Here is a 15130-nt window from a genome sequence, read left to right on the forward strand (position 1 = left end):
GTTGTCTGGCTATATTTGTATCCACATCTACGATTTTGCGATATAAATCGATTTTTTTTTTTTTTTTTTTTTTTTAGCTGTGAGTATCGATACATTGTCTCATTTAAATTCCCGTTGTCCCGCCCGGCACTCTGCTCGCTACGTCCCTCCCCCTGACCCCGTTCGCCCTGCCGAAAGAGCGATTAGGTTAGCCAGCCAGTGGTGTCACTGTAGAGTATTTCTAGCAAGCTACCAAGCTACCCATCTAGATAATGTCTTTACACATGAGAAGTCAGTGCGAGGGAATTCAAGAAAATGGCAGCGAATATAACTCCAGCGCCGTCCAGCAATATAAACATAAACAAAGAATGGAACGATTTAGCTGAATGACATATACTAATATAAGTGATTGAGAAATTTTTAAAAATAAAATTAGGGTTCTTTTTTTGCATAAGAAAGTACACGAAGCCGTTCAATCAACGTGTAAACAAAGCAAATTTATGACAAAAACATAACACGAATAACAGTTTGCACTGTTTCAATTAAAGGAAACCAATTTTCTCACCACATCTTGGATTCACTTTGTCCAGCATTTACAAGCTGTAGACTGTCTAGTCAGAGCCATATATTGTGTAATCAATGCTTTCAGTTTGCAGTTCAATTAAATCAATACAAGTCAATGGAACAGTCACGAGATCTAACAAAACCATACTGTCCCTTTGGAATCTTTCAGAAAATGATGTAAGTGTATCAAATCGCATCGAATTGTACCATTGGCCGAATATCATGATGTATATCATATCATCAACTGAATATCGTGTCTCTTATCATGAAATTAGTGTATTGCTACAGCCTTAGTATTTGGTTGTCAGAACATCGCCATAAAAGATGACACCAGCAGTGCTTGTTACCGTTGTATTTCTGAGAAATTAAAAAATGATGTTTGCATATGATCAGGCCAGATCATTGTTCGTTTTCATGTGGTCGAAGGAACAGAAAATAAACAGAGGATGATGAGGGGTGGCGGATTGGTAGTTCAGGTGCATTCCAGAGTAGAAGACATGTTTACATGATTACCTGTGTATAAGTCAGGCACTTGCAAGACCACTGAAAAAGTTCTGTTGTTTACATGCTACTTACAAATATGGCTTGTCAAAAAGAATAAATTATACAAAAACAGAGCAGATTGCAGAGGCAGCAACAGTAAGATCTTCACATCACTTAGCAACTGTAATGGCCACCAAGACACAAGGTTAACACATCAGCTTGAGGAATTTCTTCACAAAGGACTCCACAAAGAGCTGTGTTTCCCTTCCATGGCGGTACCGAGGGCAACGTAAGCAAATTCTAGAGCAGACCTGGACAGACCAGAGTGGTTCTCATCATTCAGTATGCTGTCAATCGTGTCCATCTTTTCCTCACTCCCGCACTCCTTATCTACTGCAGCGCTCCATTAATTCCAGGAGAAAGCTGTTTTTCCATTATTTGGATCTGGCCACTGTAGTACAAAGCATTTTCACTGGGGATGTTGCAACTTCATTTTTTTCACATAACCTGGCAGAATTGAAAGGTGGCTGCCTGATGCTTTAGATTCTTTTGGTGGTACGGGCTGATTTGGTTTCTGCAAAGTATTAAGTGAGAAGATTGTACAGTTCCATCCTTCAAGTTTAACTCGCGCATACTGAGGTGGTGGATGCATCTGTGTCCGCGACTTAGCAAGCGGCCTCTAATGCTTCCTGTGTTGTTACACAGTGGCTATGGGTTGCCCTCATGGTCATAGTGACTGAGGACCTGCTCAAATGTCCTTAATCTGTGTGGGGTGGAGGCTACCATCTGATGACATGCACCCTTGGGTAAAATGGGTCAAATTTTTCCCAGTCTGCTTCAGGAAGAGTGTTCTCTCCACTGAGAATGTAGCATACTTTGCGCAGAGTTAGTAGTGTGGGCCGGTGTCAGGCTACACGGATTGGCCTGCCTGGAGCACAGTGAGATATCGACTGAGATGGGCTTGCAGGAGACACGGTGTGAAGTTTGATTGGTGCAGCAAGGAGGAGAGTTGCCTGAGGAGCAGACGCTGAGGGTGTCAAGTGATCTCAACATGCTGGAAGTGCTTTAACGGCACCCTGAGAGACTTTCAAGGAGACCCAGGACCACTTCCCACACTTTGCCAGAGGAACACTGCAAACGAGAACAAAACCAGGTGAATAAGTGAGCTGCTGGAGGAGTGCTATCATCAGCTCAAACCTTCTGTCCACTCACCACCTGCTGGGATCAGTGGCAGCTGGAGGTGTTGGGTTGGCAGTCCATTGACAGAAGTCCCTCAGCTTCTTCTTCTTGAGATACTCCAGATGTGGATAAGAGCTGACCTGCTTCTGGATGCTGAAACCAGCTTCTGCTGCATCTCTGCCACTGGAATCGTCATTACCCAAAGACTCCACAGTGTCCTAAGGTACCCCAGGCTTCCACCACTCAACCCTGCCATTTCTACTCGACTGTCATTGTTGGTGGCCCCGCCAAGTGGTGATGGTTCCCCGCTACATGATGACCCACCGCCAGTGCTGGGCTGCTGCATCTACAAATGAGCAAATTGAGATGAGATTGTCAACATTTGTCCCAGTTGCAAACAAAGGAAGGCACAGTGATCCGGGGTGGTGATGAGTCATTGTCGAGCTCAATGATGACAGCTAAGGCCTATCAGCCAGTCTAACGCTATGCTCACATCAGCGGCTACAACATGGCACTGAGAGCAGCCAGTCTTTTATCCTTGCCCAGCTTAATTGTAAATAATGAGTGTTTTCTTAGGGAGAGGCTGAAGATGTGGGGGTTCTTCACAGATTATAGCCTGTCTCAGTCTGTCTGTGAATAGGAAATGGGCAGGATGAAAGGAGGCTTGAGTCCGAGCCAGAGCAGTGGGCCAATCATCGCAAGAGGCTACCGTGTTTTCTTCTGCCCAATCTTAGCACTGCTTCCCTTCAATGTTAAGAAACATGAAGGCCCCAAGCTCATATTTTTTTGATGGCAAATGTATTTTATGGACTTTAAAAGGGCCTCTAATACTTCACCTTAATTGAAGTGTTTGTTCTTTCAAATTAAACATTGTTAGTGTTGCCTTTTCTAGAGGCCAATAACAGTTGTGAACCCTCAGTTGCCCCTCGGGCTCTAATATATTCAGTGCTAAAAAGCTGTCTTGATCACAGCTTGATGGTTGACTCTGTTTGCAGAGAGCAGCAAAACCAATTCCCACTGTGTGAATATTAATCCTGCAGTGGCTTTTATCATGTTCAAACTGTGTGACGGCTCTCCACTGTAGATTTCAACAGTAGCCTGACATGCCGGCTGCCGTGGATGTGTAGTATTCTAATACAGCTAATGATTACACGTTCCTTCAATATTAATTAGAGGCAAGCCACAAAGAGGCTCTTCTCCCTTCAGCCCAGATTTAACGCAGGCCAGCAAACTGTGCTAGTGTACATTAAAATCTCACTTGATGGTAAACTATGATAGCGGTGTAGTCAACAAGATGGTGTAAAATGGCAAATGATGGCTTGAAATGGTAAAAGCCAAAACCGAGCTCACCTTAACAAAGTCTGCCCGTAAGGAAAGAGAGATGCATGGATAAGGTTAGAATAAAGTAGCAAGCTGTGGCAGAACCAAGCAAAGATTGCACAAATTGTCATGCACAGCTCTTACAAGAGATTGCACGTGCCCGACACATTATAACCAACTGTACAGTTTAGTACATTTTAGTCCAGCTACTCCTATACCAGTATCATATTTCCTTGCAAAAATTCTTTCTAGGCCTATAATGTTAAATCATGCTCTGGGAAAGGATGAGCGTCTTACCACAGAACTTTCTGTCTTGATGGATTTGACACTCATGTAGCCCTCTACACCTGTGGGGGAGCTGCTGTCTGCAATCTTCTCATGAATTGTCTCTCTGTTAAGGGCCTGGTTCTCACTGTTGTCCCTAGGTGGGAGCCTGGGCATTAGGTCGCTGCGCTGCCTCTTGGTGACATGGGCCTCTGGACCGTGGACCGTTTTCACGTGTTTTCTCAGTGAGCTGGGGTCCGTGTAGCGCTTGGTGCAGCCCGGGATCTTGCATATGTATGGTTTCTGTCAAGACATGCAGTGTAACAGTTACAGCTGATTTATTCAAATGGGATTCCTGATAATTAGGGGTAAAATCAGCCTTGTAACAGACAACATTCAGCCAAGACATGTTGTCATGATAGCCCACTGAGGGCTCAGCAGCCCCCAGAGAGCTTTTGCTGAGCAAGAGCAACAGGGAGTGTGAGTCTTCCTCATGCAGGTTTTCCCACGTTTGGGTGATTTTGATATTGTCCGATAAAGCCAACCTTTTGGCCATAACTGCAAAATGTATGTTTGGCGCAAACACACCGCTCCTCATCAAAAGAACACCATACACCTACAGTGAAGCATGTATCATCATCATGCTTTGGGGCTGTTTTTCTTCAGACGGAACTGTCGCCTTAGACAAGGTGGAAGGAATTATGAACAGTTAGAAATAGCAGTTAATGTTCGCACAAAACCTTCAGACTTCTGCAAGAAAGCATGAAAAAATATTGTTAGGAAAAGCCTACTAGAACATCTGAAATTTATTTGGGGTTAATGAGAGGTACTTTATCTGGTGGAAGGTGTTGTGCTGACTCCCATTTAACACGAGTTTGAATGTGATCGGTTCATTCTGAACACAGCCACATCCCAGTTACCAGAGGGTGTGCACACTTATGCAACCACATTTTTAAATTCCTCTCTCAGTAAGATTACTAATAAAATTCAGTTGCTTTGTACCGGTTATATTTCACAATAAAGGTGGGAAAAGTTGAAATGATTGATCGTCGTCTCATTTTTTATGTCACAAAAGCCTGGCATTTGAACAGGGGTGTGCTGACTTTTTATATCCACTATACTTGAGAATCATTGTGATATGATAACAAATCAGAACTGAAAGTTAAGAAAGGCATTTTTGATTCTGAAATGGAGTTAACTTTATTCACTGTTTTTACGAAAATAACTTTTGTATTTTAGTTCCGCATCTGAGCTTCATATAAAACCCATATATTTTCATTAGCGGTCATGCTAATGCATTGTGGAAGAAGAAATGTCAGTCCATGTCATGAGCGTGAAGGAATGTGATGAAGGTAAAGGTTCAAAGGACCTTTACCTCATTGGAGTGGGTCCGGTTCTGGTGCTTGGCTCGGTCTGAGGCATTGGAAAAAGCCTTGTTGCATCCCTCGTGCTCGCAAACATAGGGTTTCTCACCGGTGTGAGAGCGCAGATGCGTTTTGAGATTTTCTAGGCGGGAGTAGGCCTTAGAGCAGCCCTCAAACTGCGACCGACAGACGAGACAGAAACAAAATGTGAGGATTGCTCTTATGGAAAACTCCACGTTAGTAGCCAATGTTTAAAGAGCACAAGTGTCCGTTCGCCCAAGGGGGCGCGGGCCATTCCTTGGGCCATCTGTTACCCACCGTGCACTTGTGCGGTTTCTCTCCTGTGTGTCGGCGCATGTGAACCACCAACATGTACTGAGCCTTGAAGGGCTTCTGGTCCCGAGAACACTCGTCCCACCGACACACAAACTCTTTCTTTTCCCCATGGATGTGGTCATTATTGATGTGCTGTGGGACACGTACACACACACACACAGTTGACTGTTACCCACAGAGACAAAGAGCATCATTATCATCTCAGTAGAAATTCATCTTGTTGCAGTTTGTTTATAATGAAAATAGAACTATGAAGATTAAAATCATGAATCCATTCATTATCTATACCACATATCCTTTTTAGGCTCACAAGGAGCTGGACCCTATCCTAGCTGACTTGGACGAGCACCATAACTATGAGGAGCCGTCAGGAACATATTCAGGATTACTTCTCACACTTACTACTGAAATGCCTTCATAAACACTTTAGATTTTTTTATGCACTCATATGCACAATTGAAATCCTTTCAAACACAACAAAAATACTTTTACACACCATATTGAAGTGGATTTGCACAAACAACTGAAATGTCCCCGTACCGTACATTCTGGCGATGGCATGTGAAAAGATTTCAGTTGTTTGTATGAGAGCACAGAAAAATTCAGTATTGTGTATGAGAACATTTCAGTCATGTGTTTCAGTAATAAATTTGAGAGGTCATCCTGAATTATGTCCATGAAGTGTACGAAATGAAAGTCAGAAGCCCCACCTCTAATCCCTTCACTTTAAAAAACTATTCTGAGCATGATTTGAAAGAAATATTTTATTCAAACATTGGGAGTGGTGGGAAGTAACCAAGTACTTGGTTATTGTACTAAAGTAGATTTTTTTTCAGGTATCTGTAATTTACTTGATTTACCTTTCTGACCACTTTTTAATTTTACTCTCAAACTTTGAAAGTGTTACTTAAGTACTTTTGAGTCTGCATTTACATTTTTACATTTACTTAAGTACAGGAGTTGAATGAGTACTTCTACTTTTACCAGAGTCTGTACTTCTACCTAAATACAGAGTGCCATGACCTCTGCAATTAGGATTTCTTATAAAGGTGTCCCGAGCTTGTCCTCATTGATGTTACAAGCGTCAGCCCTGGATTCCGTGTCTTGAGTGCTTACGTGCACAAGCTGGTCTTGTGTTTCATACTCGGTGCTGCAGCCCTCCCAGTGGCAGTTGGACTCGTACGTGGCCTCCGGCTGCGTTTTGCACTCGTCACTGTCCACGTCCACCTTTGGCTCCAATGAGTCGCCTTGTTGGCTCTGTGGCAATACACTCATTTTGTTCATCTTTGGCCAAACAACAAAATATGTTTACTACCTTTACTTCTTGTCCTCAGCAACCAAAACTCCTTCAGATATTTGACAAAAAAAACAAAAAAAACTACATGGAAAAAAAATGTCCCTCTGTGCAGAAATTAAAATTTTTGTCAACTCTTTTGAACATTTTGGACAGTCTGGATCTTCATTGAAATGTTGAACCGACGCACATGCACGTGCAATTGTGCATGTGAACATGCTGACTGCAGCGTGTTTGTGTCTGGCCCAAGCGCCCTATCTTCATCAATTGTGCTGGCCCCAAGACGCCTGTGCACGGCGCCGTGCTCATGCATCACACACAAACTTGCCTTGCCGTCCACGAGCAGGCGGGAATTTGTCACGGAACCAGAAAAAAAAAACCAAACAAAAAAAAAAACTCACATGACGGCGAAGCCACTGGCCAATATTTCATGAAAATGAAGTACACTGGCACAGTTTACACTATCCCAGGAGAGGGGGGCTGTTGGAGTGGTGTAATGAGGGTGCGGGGTGACACAAAGCTTTTATGGTTTGGACTTTTTCTAAATCTAAAATGTGTTTCAGAAGGAGGTCATAGGTGTTGTACTGTATATGCACTCACCATTGAACTTGGTGCCTTGGATTCGGGCTTAACCTTTGACCTCTTGGTGATGATAGGTTCAACTGTGCAGCTGATGAGTGACTCAGCACATGGGTTCTGAAGAGCACAACACATTTGAGGCAAGTCAATGTTAAAATGTCTTTGAAATAAGTTACTTCTCACTCTTTAAACCAATAAAACCATTTTACAAGTCCATCCATCCATCCATTTGGTTTACCGCTTATCCTCACTAGGGTCGTGGGCTGCTGCCTATCCCAGCTATCTTCGGGCGCGAGGCGGGGTACACCCTGAACCGGTCGCCAGCCAATCGCAGGGCACATAGAAACAAACAACCATTCGCACTCACATTCACACCCACGGGCAATTTAGAGTCTTCAATCAACCTACCACGCATGTTTTTGGGATGTGGGAGGAAACCAGAGTGCGAGGAAAAGAGCCACCCAGGCACGGGGAGAACATGCAAACTCCATACAGGCGGGGCCGGGATTTGAACCCCGGTCCCCAGAACTGTGAGCCAGATGTGCTAGGCAGATGTGCTAACCAGTCGTCCACCGTGCTGGCACGCGTAAAGTCAACTCTGGAATTATTTTTATACTACCCGTCCACTGTCTGTAACAAACTTGCCACCCAACTAATACTGTCAATCATAGATTATTGTAATGTCATTTGTCGGTCTTATTCAGTACCGCTTAATACTGCTTCAAATTAGATCCTGCAGATGTGTCCTTTTCTCTCACATTACTGTACAATGTATACAACGCTTTAATGGCCATCTTTGAATGAGAGAGTAATTCATATATAAATGCATTTAATTCAATTATTCCCTTTACTAAAATAGTTTATTGTTCAGTTCACATCCAACTATATTACAGTGGAAGCTAGGTTTTTCCTGAATAATCCGTTCTAAAAACTCGGACTAAAACCGAATCATACAAAAATTGAAGCAATATATTTCCCATTGAAACTAATGAAAATCCAATGAATCTGTTTCATCCATCCATCCATCCATTTTCTGAGCCGCTTCTCCTCACGAGGGTCGCGGGCGTGCTGGAGCCTATCCCAGCTATCATCGGGCAGGAGGCGGGGTACACCCTGAACTGGTTGTCAGCCAATCGCAGGCCACATAGAAACAAACAACCATTCGCACTCACAGTCACACCTACGGGCAATTTAGAGTTGTCAATTAACCTACCATGCATGTTTTTGGGATGTGGGAGGAAACCGGAGTGCCCGGAGAAAACCCACGCAGGCAGGGGGAGAACATGCAAACTCCACACAGGCGGGGCCGGGGATTGAACCCCGGTCCTTCATGTTTTCAATAAATCTGTCACTGACCTCGGCTTTGCATTCAAAGTATCTGGTCATGTAGTACTGTATGTGTGTTTATTGGTGCTGTGCTAAAATGTATTATTTAATTCAATCCAATTGGTGTATCCTAATAAAAAGTAATAAAGGAATTTACTTGGGTCGTCAGGTCAGTGCCGTGGGCTGGGCCGGACAGCAAGGAGAGGCCGAGGCTGAGGCCTGGCTGGCAGCTGGGGTAGGCGGCTGGTGGCTGGATGAGTGGCGGAGTGTGGCCCAAAGCCAGCAGTTGCTGGTAGGCCACAGGGTTGGTAGGATGAGGGAAAGCCAAGGATGGGCTACAGCCGCAAACGTACCAAACACAAAACAGCATACAGTGTTTTCCCCCATTATATGGCAGTTCATCGTTCACAGATTTTTAAGCATTGATGGGTTTTTACAGTGTAAAAGCAAGTCTGAATTTAGATTTGTACACTTTCATTGTTGTACCACATTCTGCTACAACATACCCGGCAGCTCTGAGGTCTACTGGAAGAGATGCAGCGTAATTAACAGCAGAAAGAAGAGGAAGAGAATATACATGCCTGTGAGTACTGTTGTATGCCCTGTTTCTATTTCTTGCTGCTCTATATGTTTTAAAGTAGCTGCTGTTTGAAGGTTTGTAATACATTTTTAATTTAATTCATTATACTGACTATAATTCCCCAAGTGGAAATTCAATTTACACTATGCTATATATTTTGTATTACACACCACACAGAACCAGATAACACACGTGCAGAGATGTCAGAGTCAAGGGGCAAAGCACAATCAATGCTGCACCTCTTGAGCTGTGGGGGTGGCAAAGGTGCCTTGCACAAGGGCATCTTGATAGTAGCCAGGAAGCAGACTAGCATTTTACCAACAAGTTGCCGTTTTTTAAATTTGTTCGCTTTGGGACTTGAACCGTGACTCTCCAGCTTCAAAGTCCTAATAGCTGAGCTACTGCCGCCCATCACCATAGCATCTGTTCTAATTGCCGTTAAACTATGGCATTACACATGCGCTAGCAGACTTCATGGTTTGAACATTTTGGTGATTCAGTAAAACATTTTTAATTCTCTTTTAAATGTCAGTTTTGCAGTGAACTACAACTGGGAGTGAAAAATAATAGCTTGAAGCAAACACACTGTGCCTCTTATTTGGAATACTGTGTGAGCCAGTCTTTTTATTTCCTCAAAGTGATGTTTTACAATTGTCTCCTATTTCTTGACAACGAGAGGAAGAACAGACAATAAGGAATACTTTATAAAGTATAAGTTTGTTTGTTTTAAAAAGTTTGAATGTCTTTAAAGCATGTGGGAGCGGTGAAACTAATTAAAAAATCTAATTTCACTATCGCATATTTTCACCTATCGCAGGTGGGTCTATAACGTATCCTCAGCAATAAACGGCAGTTCACAGTCGTCAAGACAAGTTGTGCTTTCAGTTGACCCCCAGTACCTAAGTCCTCCGACTGACAGGTGCCCGTACGAGCTGCTGGCAACCGAGCCGGACCGGGAGTTGTTGATGTATGCCACGAGTGAGCTCGGTGAGGTGCGGATCATTGTCTGAAGGTCCACGCTGGCGTCGGACAGCGCCCTCTTCCTGCTCAGCCTGGAGGTTAGTCGTGACACTGTGGACGCAGAGATCTGAAACCTTTACATCCCTCTGCATTTTCTTTATGCTCTTCTCCAGACTTTTTCTCATGCACGTTTTCTGCCTGTGTTCATTAGCCCCAGACATATTGTGGCCACAATATACTGTAGATAAAACATGCACAAAAAAGGCTGATTTGTGGCCACGAAATAGGTATAACAATATGTGACCATGAATTAGATGTGGCTCTGTACTAGACAGTTGGGAAAGCCAATGGAAGTAAAATAGTATACTGTGGCAACAACATTAGTATTATGTGACAACAACTTAGCATTTTGTGCTCATGTTACGTCTATATTGTGTCCAGAGTAAAAAAAAAAAAAAAAAAAAAAAAAAAAAAAAGTCCATGTCATTGATTGAGGTGTGATTTTTGTGTAGCGTCTTGCTGTATGGCATGACATCACAAGCTGCGTCATCCAGTATGTCTGTGCAGATTCTCAGTCATCCAAGTCACGGTACTCCGCAAAGGTTGAATTTAAGGCAACTGAACTGTTGAAGTCTTCAACAAACAGGAACAGTTGCCTTGATATAACTTTGAGGACTACGTCATCCAGCTTTGCATTGCCGCCGCCCACATGAGGCGTCCTCATTACGATTCAGAGGTAGCTAATTGATAATTCTGCATAATTAGCTCAGATAAGATATGCCATGGACAGGCTCGCAGCGCCATGTTTAATGAGGCCAATTTACTAAGAATTGATTCCAATTCGGAGGAGAGCGATGGGATTGATTTCAAGTCTGAAATGCACCTGGGCTACTCGTGCAGAGGTGTCAAACTCAAGGCCCCGGGGCCAGATCCAGCCCAACACATTTTATGTGGCCCATGAAAGCAAATCGACTTCCATGATTCTTGTTAAAATATGTACAAAAATGTCAAATATATACAGTATATTCAAATATGTAATGAATAATTATGTTGAGATATTTTAAGCATTTATTGTAATCAAAACTGTTTTTACAGTAATTTGAACAAACTATTATCCTTGAATTCTGATTTCAAAATGATTTAGCCATCAGTTCGTTGTCACATGTAATAATATGATGAGGCAATTCAACAATTATACGGTTTTTACAGTCATAACGGCCCTTTTAGGGAAACCGTAACTGTGGCCAGTGACAAAATTGAGTTTGACACCCCTGTATAGTACCTGTTGATAGTCCCTGCATGTTGTGTCACTGTGATAAGAATACTCCCTAATCATATTAACCGACAACTAGTGTAATGTCGCGTCATCATTTTTACCCAAATACTAGTTAACATAACTTTTCACGATGCTTCGCCCTTAAAGGGGACATAAAATGCAGATTAGCGAGCATGTTTAACCTCCTCTAACACCACAATCAGCTTTTCTATGGTCAATGATAATAGTGCTTCACTTTGAGAATGATGGCGAATATTTTTCTAAACAGAAAGTGTTAAGACACGGTGTCAGATGCTCCTGATTTTCAAAATTAACCTTCTTTCAGACTCTGATGATCAAACATTTTTTTTGTTGTAGAGGATGTGTCTGACTCACCATCAAGGGGGGCCATGTAGTCTGACAGGTGGGCCCCTGCAGCTAACCCCGCCCTCTGCATGAGCAGCTCCCCATAGGAGCCTTGGTGGCTTGACATCAACTGGTAATACTCCCTGGTCAGACTCACCCCGGTCGGAGAAGGTAGAGGGTACCCAAACAGGCCGCCATCCTTGAAATGGTCATGAGCCACTGAGGAGGACACAAAGTCACGTTCCATCAGTTAGCCGCATATCATTGCACACTCCCTCCGAAGGTTTTGCTGCCGCCAGCCATTGCGGGCCAAGCTGACCTTCATACCTCTCACATGGGACGGCTTCATATTCCTATTCCCCTAACTACCAAGCTTTCATGTGGTTTTGGGAGCTTTATTTCACTTTGAATCTTTCCAACATTAACAGTGACAGAATTCCGAAGAAGATTTATGTCCACTGCTGCCTTCCAATCTTGTATTCTAATTCCAGGCTGCCTGCAAATCACCTTTCTTTGACCAAATTGCAGCAGGTTATATGTGGATGCCATTTCAGCTGGGCGCCTTTCTTACCTTCCACAGGACACACCGGGCTAAAACACAGGTAAAACTTCAACTTCAGTCAAACTTACAGTGAGTGGGGCTCAGGCTTCTGACTGCTGAGATCCTTGACAGTGTCGGGCCCCCGTGCACGGGGCGCAGGTAGTGCTCCATGTGAGGATTGACGTACACATGTGGGGGGTTGAAGGGGGAGTATCCGGTCGCCATGGAGGCAGGAGAGAGGCGGATCAGAGAGATGTCAGAGATGACAGGGCTGCCTGGCAAACCTACGGGCCTGCGATGGAGACAGTTTGATCAGTATTTTAGGAAGTGACCATTGACCCTCGGGTACCAGAGTAAACCCATCATGAGTGTGTGCTTAGCACGGCTACAGAGGAGCATCCGCAGCTTGCCTCCTGTGCTAGGAATCACATTGTCTGCTTGTCTTCAGCAGACTATTTGCGAGCTTTCCTGTGTGTCATCTTTAAAAGAAGCTTCCTTCTGACACGACGAACATGCAGACCGATTTGATGCATTCAGTAATGCCCGTGGGAGCGTTTCATTCGTGCCTGAGAGCATTCCAGGCGTGTGAGAGCTTCTCAGTAGTACACGTGAGAGCATTTCATCAGTACACATGAGAGCTTTTAAGTAGTAAACATGAGAGCCCTTCAGTAGTGTGTTAGAGTTTCAGTAGTGCATTTATCAACAGTGTGAATGGGAGTGTTTCAGTAGTGTGTGTGAGAGGATTTTAATAGTGACGTGAGAGCATTTCAGTAGTTTATGTGAGTGTTTCAGTAGCGTGTGAGAAAGTTTAATTAGTGTGTGCCATAGCATTTTAGTGAATGTGAGAGTGTCTTAATCGTGCTTAGTAATGTGTGTGTGTGTGTGTGTTTGTGAGAGTGTTTCATTCATTTCATTTGAGAGCTTTTCAGTAGCGTATGCAACTGTTTCAGTAGCACGTTTAGAGCATTTCATTAGTGTCTGTGGGAGAGTGTTTGAATGGTGGATGTGAGAGCACTTCATTGTGCGTTTGAGAGCGTTTCAATAGTGGGCGTTAAAGTGTTCAAATAGTGTGTGCGAGAGTGTTTCAGTAGTGCATGTGGAAGTGTTTCACTAGTGTGTGAGTAAGAGCATTTAACTTGTGAATGTGAGAGATAATGGTGAATTACTGTCCCTGACGACCCTTCATACGATGGAGCCAATAGAATTACACGTGCTAGCCAAAAGCGGAGATGCTTGATTCCTTTATCAGAACAGCAGACGAGTGATGCTTCCTCCCGTCTACGTATACGTACCTGTAGCCGACTGGACTCTACTGTACTGTATGTCAGCATTTTGCTTCCAGTGTCTGCTTGCGGTGATGAAGGGGCTGCCGCTGAGGTGTCATGTTGGACAATCAAGGAGCAGGAGACCCCTGACGGTGCCACGGGCACGGTAACAAAGTGCTAACAGCTCGTAACAAAGTGCCACGCCGGGCCACAAATGACACAGCAATTCATTTACTGCTCAATGTTGCTGTAATTAGGTGAATTTGGCACCGGCAATGTGAGGGACAGCTAGATCAAGGTCTTGATGAATGAGGGGTCCACTGTCAAGATCAAATCACATTAATCAAGGTGGCTGAGGCTGAGGACAGGCGTAAAAACCTTTTACCACCCCGCCAACACAAGCACCCCCACAAGCATCTCCCCCGCCGCACACTAACCCCAACTGCGTGATAAATGGCTCTACTGTTCCCAGGCGCAAAGTGTGTGCATTTCAATGGAGGAGCACTCCATCCCTCCATTTTCTACACTGCATATCCTCACTAGGGTCGCAGGTGAGCTGGAGCCTAATCCAGTGTATTTTGGGTAAGGGGTACACCCTGGACCAGAGATGGCTAGGAACACGTTACATTTACTAAAGTAACATTTCGGATACATTGTAGTTGTCAGAGTAGTTTTAATGAAGCATCTTTTTACTTTTACTCGAGTATTTATGTTAAGAAGAAGCGGTACTTTTACTCCGGTACAATAATCTACTGTACATGCCGCTTGCTACTTTCATTTGTCAATAATTGCGTGCGTGATCTATATTTAGACTTTCGTTTTTGACTTTCGCATCAGGTGCCGTTGCTCCAATTCAATGTGATTATCACAGTGACGTTTGACGAAGTTCACCAATCAAACGACAAGAAAGTGACATGTCCGCACACGAAGTCTTCTATTGGGCTACGCGTGCCAATCAAAGTGAGTCGTTACAGCTGTGCGCGACTCAGGTTTACATTACAACCTATGAAAAACAACAGCTTTAACAGGCAGTGTAGTTTTGTCACTGGCCAAACTTGGACTTCTAACTCGAGAAAACACCCTGCAGTAAGTTGCAGATGTTTTTGCTGTTGTTTTGGCTGTGCATATTGCAACATTAGCCTATTTTATGGTCACAAGTAACTGTTAAACATGCATCTTCTCTCTCTCTCTCTCTCTCTCTCTCTCTCTCTCAACACACACACACGCACTTGTCTGGTCAGCAAACAGCTTCTCCATTCAGTCATTTTAGTGAATTAAGTAAATAATGTTTCTGTAAGGCCCTATGCATGCATGCATTGTTGTTTTTTTCCACTTAAAAATTGAAATGGAGGCAGCTGTGTGTGGACTTCCTTTAAACATGAGTTTAAATGTGATCTGTTACTTCGGAACACAGCCACATGCCAGTTATAAGAGGGAGTGCATCCTTGTGCAACCAGCTTTATTTTTATTTATTT

The 15130-nt window shown here is 43.6% G+C and overlaps 1 protein-coding gene across 1 annotated transcript in view; it reads right to left on the minus strand.

Moving 5' to 3' along the window:
- Positions 1-455: 455 nt before the first annotated feature.
- The window catches only part of LOC133480951 (zinc finger protein GLI2-like), a 40283-nt gene continuing 25608 nt past the window's right edge, over positions 456-15130 (minus strand). Inside the window, 12 exon segments of the mRNA XM_061779743.1 lie at positions 456-2157; positions 2239-2425; positions 2428-2551; positions 3823-4092; positions 5165-5329; positions 5472-5621; positions 6606-6746; positions 7384-7479; positions 8846-9023; positions 10168-10339; positions 11880-12068; positions 12480-12682. Coding sequence (XP_061635727.1) covers positions 2073-2157; positions 2239-2425; positions 2428-2551; positions 3823-4092; positions 5165-5329; positions 5472-5621; positions 6606-6746; positions 7384-7479; positions 8846-9023; positions 10168-10339; positions 11880-12068; positions 12480-12682 — 1960 coding nt within the window. The 3' untranslated portion in view covers positions 456-2072.

The sequence above is a fragment of the Phyllopteryx taeniolatus genome, chromosome 1 (assembly GCF_024500385.1).
Source record: "Phyllopteryx taeniolatus isolate TA_2022b chromosome 1, UOR_Ptae_1.2, whole genome shotgun sequence".
In the NCBI taxonomy this organism is placed as follows: Eukaryota; Metazoa; Chordata; class Actinopteri; order Syngnathiformes; family Syngnathidae; genus Phyllopteryx; species Phyllopteryx taeniolatus.